This window comes from Talpa europaea (genome assembly GCF_964194135.1).
Source record: "Talpa europaea genome assembly, chromosome: 14".
Classification (NCBI taxonomy): Eukaryota; Metazoa; Chordata; class Mammalia; order Eulipotyphla; family Talpidae; genus Talpa; species Talpa europaea.
This window is the reverse complement of record NC_140082.1, coordinates 69,258,033-69,268,722: the sequence shown is the minus strand read 5'-3', so window position 1 is coordinate 69,268,722 and position 10,690 is coordinate 69,258,033. Positions and strand designations below refer to the sequence as shown.

The window sequence follows — 10,690 nt, the reverse complement described above, 5'->3', positions numbered from 1 at the left end:
AGCAGACCACTCCTGTCTAACCCACCACTCCCCTTAATGGTGTATTTCAGTAGATCTGCCTGTTTTGCTCCCCACTCTCTGGTGAATCCACTCACCCCCCTGCATCTCTGGTCTACATCCCAGTTCTAAATAAAAAAACCCTATTATTTCACAGTTCAGTAGCTTAGAAGCCCAGTGTCTGTCTCACTGGGCTAACATGTTCCTTACTGAAACATGGGAGGAACACGTTCTTGTTGCTGTGGGGCTCTTATTGCCTGGCTGTCAATTTTCCACACTCCCCCACTCACCTTCAAAGCCAGCATTGGTAGGTAGATTCCTTCTCACACCTATCTCCCTGACCTGCCCTTCCGTATCATCTTTTCTGCTTTAAAGAGCTCATGTGACTGCACTGGGCCCAGGTAGTCAAGGATAAGCTATTTCAAGGTTGGCTGATTAGTAAGTTTAATTAAATCTGAAAAGTCCCTCATAGCAAGTCATAGGTTAGTGTTTGAAAAACCAGGTGTCTTAATAAGTTAAGCTGCTACAACAAATAACATATTGGGGGTGGGGGGCGAGGTGGGTGGGGGCTTGTACAACAGACATTTATTTCTCAGTTCTGGAGGCTACATGTCCAAGACCACAGTGCCAGCAGATTCAGTATCTGCTGGGGACTCTCCTTCTGGCTCATAGATGGCAGCCATCTTGTGTCCTCACAGGGCTAGAGAGAAGGGAAGGTCTCTTTCTCTCATAAGGTCACTAATCTCATCATGGGGCCCACATGACCTTGTCTAAACCCAATCACCTCCCAAATGCCTCACTTCCTAAACCATCACAATGAAGAGTTGGGGATATTTCAACATGAGTTTTAGGAGGATACAAGCATTCAGTTGTTAGTGTGAGGCGATGGGAACATGGCAGTGGGGGAGGGAAAAAGTAAAAATTCGGTATGTCCTACCTGTCTTCTGACATTTGGTTCATGTTGTCACTATCTCGCCATTGCTCTGAAAGGCATGGTATTTAGTTATTCATAAAAATGTACAAGGAAAAAAGGGTCACTGATCTTTCATTTGTATCTTCTAATAAATGAATTCCATTACGTAAAACGGGTTCCAAACAATTTGGCAACACTAATCAAACAATGTGAAGGTTTGTCTACATAAGTTTTCATCTCATAAATCAATGTAATTAACTATGAAGAAAATGGAAATAACAATAGATGCTGAAACACTCTTATCAGAGACTCCAGGTAAAGGTACACATGTCTGTCACCGTGGTTTCTGAGAACTGTCAAAAGAAAACTTAATTCTGTATCAAAGACCATCAGAAAACTCATGAACTATAAAACAGTTTTCTGCAAGCAAGGGAATACTTACATTTAATCGCATGGCTGGTAAGGACAGCTTAATATTTTTTAGCTGGCTAAAATATCCCAATGGCTGAATTTTAAACAAGATTGTTTTTATCATCAAAAACTAAGACCAGTAAAAAGCTTAGAGTTAAAAAGTTTTATTACAATTGTTCTTAAAGTCAGCTATCATCTTGACAAATATCATAGGTAACTACAGAAAGTCTCTAATTTCTGAGATATAAAAGACAATAAATATAGACTCAAATTAGCCTAAAAATTAAGATTCTAAATCTAATTACTTGTAGTGTAGCTTAGTTTCAATATTTCAAATATATGTATAATTCTTAAGATGCTATAAGAAGTCAGATAAGAAAATTATTGCTCACTGACAACCAACTAATAGGTCATTGACAACACACAAGTTTTTGGCACCCTTGAGCCTTCATTTGAGTCCCCCGGAGGCTCCCGGTGTCGGGAGACCCTGGACATGATGCCATGAGGTGACGCCACAAGGGTACACTGGTCCTTTCTATTGGAGGGACAGGTATTGGGGCTGGAAAACGGCAGGGCAAGAAACTGGTTTTCCAGCAGCCCCAGTGAAAACAGTCCTATTTCTTGGGGCAGCAAACAGGACTATCAGTCTGTCTCTCTGCACGCCACGTTTACTCCAGGCAGTACGGTCGGCGTACTTAAAAGCTCCATTCACCCACAAGTAGTGGATTCTTCAATCCTTCATTTTCTTCCAGAGCACATTCTTCATTACTTTCAAGTTATATTGTCATTAAAAAAGTCTCATGAAATTTTTGCCAAAAATAATCACATTACTTCTGAGTGATAACAGAGATTTACTTCTTCATTAACTAAAACTCTAAAGTTTCAGGCCAAGGTCCTCTGTCTTGGTTTAATTCTTGGGTACAGCTGTAAGAGAGTTTTAAAAATATTTACCATAATATAAAGATTTGGGAGTGTAAAAAAATTTCAAGAAATACTAGGGGTACACCAAGATTCCCATTTAGCAACTCTTCTGACAAAGGACATTCAAAGGCACAATGCCATGAGACTGCTATCCATTAACTCCATTTGTGCACCTGCTGAGCTCTAAGTCACATCTAAGTAGGAATACAGACTGCTGGACCTGATTTGCAATACATAAGATGCGCCAGCATTTGAGGCTTTCATTATGAGGGAAAAGATTAGAGATTTAAAGTCTCTTTAACTTTATTCATAATGAATATAACGTGGTGGTGTGATGGGACTTAAGGCTGTCAGGAAAGAAATGCCACAGACTAAAAGTCTACAGATTTAAGTGGAGTTTTGGTTTTGTGTTTTCTATAACAATAGCTAGAGAGGAGAGTGTTTGTGAAGGTCTTATGATCTCCAGACTGGAAGCCAAGAGCAAGTCAAACTAGTAATTCAACTGGCAAACTAAACAAAAGTCCTCCTCCCTACCCCCTTCACTTCCCTAAACAAAGGGAAAAAGGTTTATTGAAAGAAAGTAGTCAGGCTTCCAGCCAAAACTGAAAAACTAGCCGGTGGATCAATGTTAATGTTAAATAAAGGATTCTTTTTCTAAGAAAAGATATTTAGTCAATACAAATTTTCTAAACTCATATTAGAGCCTCTGTCTAAAAATTCAACATTTATACAACTTCCTTTTTTAAAAAGCTCAAAACAAAAAAGTATATAAAGGCCCAAAAGATTTCCAAAGGACAAAGAATGTTTAAATGTCAGATTAAAGTGAAAATCTTCCATCTGGCCCACTGGATTCAGCACCTTTTGAGAGGCAGATCCATCTCTGGTCTGTGGCTCCCACACTTGGGAACCAATACCCACCCCATGCGCCCCCCCCCCCCCCAACCACAGGGTCTCTTTGTTAGGAGATTAAAAGACTCCAGCCACTAATTTTGAAAGGGAGAATCTTCCCCAGATTCTAAACTATAAAAGGTAAAAATGCTTAACTTGTTGAGATTTACCCAAGAAGGCAAGTGCATGCAGAGATTCTCTCTGGAACTAGAGACTTTGTGGAAGCAGAGGGATGCTCCAAAGAAAACAGCTTTTGTGTTTCTATTTTTGTCTGGTAATCTGAAAATTTTTGTAAAGGGCTCCATGGCCTGTTTTTTTCTTTCCTCCTTCTTTATAATTTACATTATAATCACACAAACATGGCCTAAACCTGAATGTTTACTGAATAAATTTTGTTACCAGAAGGCAGCAGTCAGTGCATGAAGTTGTTTACGCTGCACACTAGACAGACAACAAGGAGTGGGGAGCCAGCTGGTCAGAACCCAGACAATCAGGTCTCCACTCTGGGTCATTTCCACCTACTCCACAGAGTGATGCCTGGACAGGAAACCTCCAGACTTAACCCTATTCATGGCCTCAGTGCCAGAGCAGAAACTCCATATGGGCACAGACTGTGACTGCCCAATAGTGATGAAAATAACAATAAAATATCTTCCAGTGCTAGGGCTTGCAATGCTCTTAGAAGGTGGACTTCTCCAGCTCTTCCCCCACTTTCTTCCACTGCCCTGCTCACCTGGAATCTAGGTGCTGCAGGGGATCTAAAGTGACGTGAAGCCAGAGCCCCTGACCCATATGCAGTAAGTTGCTGGTTACAATTGGCCCTTCCTTCCCTTGGCCCCATCTTACTTCCTTACCAACAGTGGACTGTACAAGCACTTTTACCTTTAAACTTTTTTCTCATATGGAACAATTGAACTTATGAAAGAGCCTAAGGCAAAGTCTTGAGACTTTCTTTTCTCTGCCTAACTGTACTAGCCTTCTCCCAAAATACTTCTGAGGATCTTTATCTGATGCCAGTTCCTTTGGGCTAAGTAAGAGAAGTGTTATTGGTTTATATGAGCTGATAAGACTTTTTTTCATTTCCTTGGCTTTTACAAAAATTAAGTTGAGAAAGAACAGAAAATCTTGTCTTAAGGTCCTGTTCAAACTCTCAACCAGAGTTGCAAATCCTGATTTAGATATATTTAAATTTTATTTCACAAGTCACAAATTCAATTCCCATCACATCATCCAGTTATCTTTATTCTATTTATAAATGTACAAAGGACTCCTGACTTCTCAAGGCTGGCAAATGTCTAAGTGTGCCACTAACTATAAGAATCAGTGAAAAGGTGCCATTAGGTCTAAATCTAAAACCACCCCAAATTTGGTATTTCATGTCTCATTAACAAAGGGTAGTCAGTTGCACTGTCTCTAAAACAAATGCTGTTTTCACAAAGCCCCTCTCTGGCACATCTAAAAAAAACAGACACGTTAGAGGAACTTACTCCGAGCAGGTTCCGTGGCACGTAGCCCTCTCTGTCGTTGAGGCGTGCCCACCACCACTCAATTTCGTCTTCATCTTCCCTGTGGACGATGGTCATGCAGTCACCTTCCTTCATGGATAGCTCATCGTCATTCTGAGGCTCGTAATCCCAAAGTGCATAAATAACTCCTTTATTCATTATGCCCATTTTCTCCTGAACTCCTGAAATATAGCACAGAATACATAATTCAGAGTGCATCATCGCCCATAAGAACTGTTGCCTGCGCAGAACCAAGTGAGAGAAACGGGTACCTGGGGCAGCGTCAGAGCTGTCAGGGATGCATATGCCTCCCTAACCACCTCCAAACACGACATGCTTTAGAAGCATTTCTCAAAACAGCTTACCCAGAATACAGAAACTTTCACAAGTCTAGGAGTAAGGAATCTAGGATATTAAAGTGATCAACATGTAAAATTTCTGCCTACTCTTTAGTGTAATGACCAAGGAACTCTGGAAACAAATTTCTTCATTCTTACCTAAAATTTAGAAGCAGACAACTAAAAAAGGGCCCAGAGTATTACGTCTATTAAAGTCGTCTCTGGTAATATTCAAATGGGAAATATGGGGGATGATGAATGAAAAAAATTATAAAGTTGCTTTATGTTGTATGTTAGGATGCAGCAATATGGCTAAATGTTTTAGATACACTAAGTTTACACAGTCAACTTTTACAATAATGAGAACCAGTGTTCTCAATATTTTAGACACGATACAAAGGGCTACATATGGTCAACTCTAAAATAAAGAACCCAAATTCTAAAAAATATTTAAATCCAAAAACTGGGACGGGAAAAATCCTCACGTGCACACTTTTTACCAGAGTTAGTAACAGATTTGTAAATTACTACTACTTTAAGTTTTAGCTTTTTCCATTTTACTCCCTATCCCACAGGGCACTACTGAGGACTAACAACTGGCAGGCAACAGGAGGAAGGCAGAGAAGGGAAAATTAGACCATAACATAACAATTCAGTGTTTGTTATTTTCACCTTAATGTTTTTAGGAAAGCGAGGAAAATATATGCTTGTTTTTGAATAGCCAGGTGTCTTGACTTACGTGAACACTAAGTTATTATGAATTTATCATTCCTTATCAACTAATATGACATAGCATGTAGTACACCTCTCATTTTGGGTAAAAAATAAAATTTTTCTTTTCCAAAAGAAAATTCTGCCAATCTCACGGGTCAAGATTCTATTAGTGGAGACTAATTTCTAACTTTTGTGTTTAAATAAGATATGCAAAGCATGACAGATTGACAAGGACAGTAAGATTTGATAAAACTTAATTCCATAAAGTTTGAAAGCTGGCCAGATTCATTATTTGACTGGGATGGAAATGGGAAAGTGTGGGAGACAAATCCTGATACTTTCGTATACTCAATATATAACAACTCATGTCCTATTTCCAAGAAATCATTAGGAATGGAAGAAAATGTATCATACTTTGCTATTTACCAAATTACACTTTTGAGGGGCCTAACAGGCTCAATGGTACCGGTAATTTGGGGAATACAAACTAAGCCACAATACGTATCATTTCAATCTACAAACTGTCAAAGAGAACAGAGAACAAAAGGAAGTCTGCTAGATATAATCAGGGCGACCAGCACTCCTAATTCTGGACAGATGCACTGACAATAAAAATACGCTCACAGCAGCAATATTTATAAGTGAATAAATAAATAACCCAATGGCCATCAAAAATAGAATGAAAAGATAATTGTGGTATCGTCATAAAACAGAACAGTATAGCACAGTGAAAATAAACAGTGCCTACATACAACGCAGAGAATTCTCAAAAACAATGGTGAATGAAAAAGGCAGCCACGGGATCACGGGTATGATTTATTTTATGTAAGGGTGAAAAGCAGGCAAAACTAAACAGTATCAGCTACAGTATTCATACACAGCTGACATAACTATTTTTAAAAGCAAGAACACTAAACATGAAAGGATAAAAATCAAGGTGCAGTCACTACAGATGTGAGGGGGCTCCAGGTAGGGGAGTCCAGATGACAACAGAGAGCCTGGGAATGTTCTGAGTCCCAAGTTGGTTACATGGGTATTCACCATACTCACCTACTATTATTTCAACTGTGTATCTATGTCATAGTCACTCTTGGCAGCTATGATATTTTTATCCATTTAAAATACTTCTGATCAAATGCCCCTCTTTTTAAAAATCATATTCCATACTTAAATACGACCCAAGATGGCCAATAAATGTAATACAGCAAAATCGAAACATACTAACTTTTAAATAATGTTAATATACCAAAATGTTCTTTGATCCAAGAATTCAGGAAATAAATATAATTCATAAATATCAACAATAAAAACTAATAGCTGAGAGTTGGAGAGAACTTGTTTGTGGCTTTTTCTCTAACCTCTCCCTTTTTACCCAGAGCCTGAAAACAAGCCAAGGGAGATGGGCAGGACAGTCAAGACATAGAAAACAAAGATATGTCCTTCACCTCGGGCCTTGCCAACCAATTGGCAAGCAGTTTGCATGAGTTTGGGGGGTATGAAGTCTTTTTTTTTTTTTTTTAAAGATTTATTTATTTATTTATACAAGCACTGGGTACAGTCAGAAGCGTGGGAGGGTGAGAGAATTCACCAGAGCCAGAGCGGGGAGCAGAGCAGGCAGAAGGACCGAAGTACACTGCTGAGGGGAGCAGCGGGCGGCAGGAGAGGTCTGCGCGCCATGTGGGACCCTCCTCCGGTGGCCGGGGAGCAGCCGGGGATAGAACCAGCGCTGCAGAGGCTGCGGGCAGCTTCGCAACCCAGCGCTCAACCGCTGCGCCACCGGGGAGGCCCCCAAGGGGTATGAAGTCTTAACCACTCATTTGCCTCTCTCTTTTCCCCTTCTCAATTACTCTTAAGCAAAACTAAAAAGAAACATTCCTCAACTTCTAAATCCTGTAAATGAAAAATTTTCCTTAGAAATAAAAATGCCAACCAACATATTTTCACCAAAAACTTCAAGTTCATTTCTTCTGGTGGACAGAGCAGATGTTATCAACCAGTCATAAACTTGAATTTAAAAAAAAAAGTCAAAAAATTAACTCTAAATATATGTTGCTTCTGTTTTACTTTGACAAGGTTGATTTTTGCAGTAAACTTGGATTAACTGGATTCTTTCTCTTGATAATCTTGAAAGGAGAGGGTGTTTACTTATTTGCAAAGATACAGCATCAGTCCCAGAGTGGTTACGCCTTAGTAAAGGCCCTTCTGGTGGCCACACAAAACACTAGGTAGACACTGCATCACAGTCCCTTGCGGATAAAGATGTCTCGACATGAGCTTTCTTTCTAAACGTGCACACAAAAGCTGTTTTGTTTGTCATCAAGGCCGACCTATGGACTATGTGCAATGTAGAAATGTTTCCAAATAATAAAAATACTTATCAAATGACACCCCAGGATACAGTAACAGAGTAACCAATGTATTTGGTTCTAGATGTCACATACCGTAAAGAAACTGTGAGCACTGGGTGTAGCCTTCCTCCATTTCCTCGCACTTATCTGCAGCAGTCTGCATGTCACTGTAGGTCATGGCAAACACAGCGGCTCCTGATTCCACCAAAAACTTACACACTTGGACATTGTTGCACGAGGCAGCACAATGCAACGGGGTCCTGTGGAGTAAGACACAGTGATGGCTAGAAATGTTTTTCTAAATTGACATCTGTAAGAAATCTGTAAAGAAAGTTCTTCAATTTATCAATTACTAAGCCTTTCTTTGGAAAATCTCTTAAAAGATTATTTAAAAACAGTTAAGCAGAGATACTTGAGCCCATCAGAGAATTAAAGCAACAGGGAGATATCAGGGTACTGGGACTGCACAAGGCTGGGTGGTGTGGAGGTAGAGAAACCAAGGGAATGAGAGAAGAACATGATACTGCGTGATAATCTAACAGGACAAAAGGCACTTGCTTCTATGCACTGGAACATTCAGTTTAATTATTTCTGCCAGAGCAAGGGACCACACAAGACTTAAATTACAAGTCTTCACTCAAAACATTGAAGGAATTACATCGCACATAAGGAACTACTACCTTTATCCAACATTTAGAAATCCAAATTAAATTTTAATAAAAAATAATCAACTCAATTCAGACCAGACTATAAAATACACATATTTTAATATATTTTAGGCATCTAGTTAGCAGGAACTTACTAATTTATATCACTAAAGAGAATCTTCTCCAGCATCTTACACGTTTTATGACATGTTATAAATGACCCCATATGGCAAGACCCAGCACCACTGCCTAACTCAGAAGATGAGCTAGAGAACATCACAGCAGGCCCTGAAGTGCACAAATATAGTTTCTTTACCCTTTTCTTCTCTCCCTGCTTCATTCTGGCACAATTTTGTAAGAAAAATCAGTTTGATTGAATTGACTATTACCTGAGATTTTTTTTTTTTTTTTAAGATTTATTTATTTATTTATACCAGCACTGGGTACAGTCAGAAGCATGGGAGGGTGAGAGAATTCACCAGAGCCAGAGCACGGAACAGAACAGGCAGAATTGATGAAATACACTGCTGAGGGGAGCAGTGGGTGTGGCAGGAGAGGTCTGTCGCGCCGTGTGGGACCCTTGCCGGCGGCCAGGGATCGAACCAGCGCTGCAGAGGCTGCAGGCAGCTTTGCAGCCCAGTGCTCAACCGCTGCGCCACCAGGGATTTTTTTCAGCCCTACCTGAGATTTTTTAACTGCATGATTTTTAACAAGAAAAATTATATACAATTTAAACTCCAATATTAAGGAAACAAGGACATTATGACACAGTAAGACTTTGTGTTTTGCTTATGTTTTAAAGTTAAACCAAAAAATTAAGCTAAAAAAATATATAAGCTCGAAAGAAATATAGCAAACTATTAATGGTGTTTCTCTATAGTGGAGGGCTGGTGGCTTGTTTCCCTCTTCCTATTTCTCTATTTTGTACATTTCCCATAATGGGCACATATTATTTTTATGAAAATAACTTTAAAATTTACAACCAAAATACTTCCTCCCCAAGCATTATTTATAAAACAAAATTGAAAAACAATCTAAATATCTAACAAGAGGAGGACAGTAATAATGAATGAGAGCACAGTGTGAGGGACTGCGAGGCTATTTCAAATCTATGTGTTTCCTATACTCAACCACATGTTTATGAATGAAAATGTGGTATGAAAGCATAACTCTCATTTTGAAAGAAAAACAGGCTATAAAATTATAATTCTGAATATAGTGTGATTACATTTTTTTAAAAACTCCAAATAGAAGATAGCAAATTTTTATATTTTTTCCAAAAAGGAACATGTACTTCAAAACTTAAAAATGCAGAATTTATTCTATTATAAATATCAGGGGTGATGGTAACTTACAAGGATCTTTATTATTACTTAATAGCAAGCCATTAACCCATGAACAGTAGTATTAGTCAATGACAATACTACGTCCTGTGTTTTACACACATAAAGGTTCCACAAAATGCTCCATGGTCAAATATACTTGGGAAAGGTTGCAAATCATAATTCCCTCTTGGAGAGACAGAAGGGACATCAGTATACTAAAGACTACGAAGTTTCAGGGGGTTGGAGGAACCTTGCTTATTTCTCAAATTTGCTTAAGCATGCTAATTAAAGGTACATACTTCATGCCATTTCTTATTTTTAGCCACACATTTTTTAAAACTCCATCTGTTTCCAGAAAGGGACTGAGATGACTATGACATGAGGACATGTTAATTCTTCAAAAAAGTTTAACACATTTCTCCTTCTAGAACAAAACTGTGTGAGGACAAACACTGACAAATTTGTTTGCCTTCCATCAGCACCTACGTGATTGATTATACAGCAGATACAACTGAAGCCTGAGTGGAGCTCAAAAGAAAATCTTACCATCCATCGCTATCAGCAGCATTCACATTTACACCAAACTGTACCAGGAACTTCACGATTTCTGTGTGGCCTGCACACACAGCATTGTGCAGGGCAGTGATGCCTTCATCGTTGGGCAGGCTTGGGTCATTAACCTG

The 10,690-nt window shown here is 39.0% G+C and overlaps 1 protein-coding gene across 2 annotated transcripts in view; it reads right to left on the bottom strand.

The window, feature by feature from the left end:
* Positions 1–2,203: 2,203 nt before the first annotated feature.
* The window catches only part of TP53BP2 (tumor protein p53 binding protein 2), a gene marked incomplete at both ends in the record, with an annotated part of 61,843 nt that continues 53,356 nt past the window's right edge, over positions 2,204–10,690 (bottom strand). For both annotated transcript variants that reach the window (XM_084253803.1, XM_084253804.1), the window contains 4 exons: positions 2,204–2,245; positions 4,618–4,817; positions 8,129–8,295; positions 10,554–10,687. In XM_084253803.1, coding sequence (XP_084109929.1) covers positions 2,204–2,245; positions 4,618–4,817; positions 8,129–8,295; positions 10,554–10,687 — 543 coding nt within the window. The remainder of the gene's footprint in view (positions 2,246–4,617; positions 4,818–8,128; positions 8,296–10,553; positions 10,688–10,690) is intronic.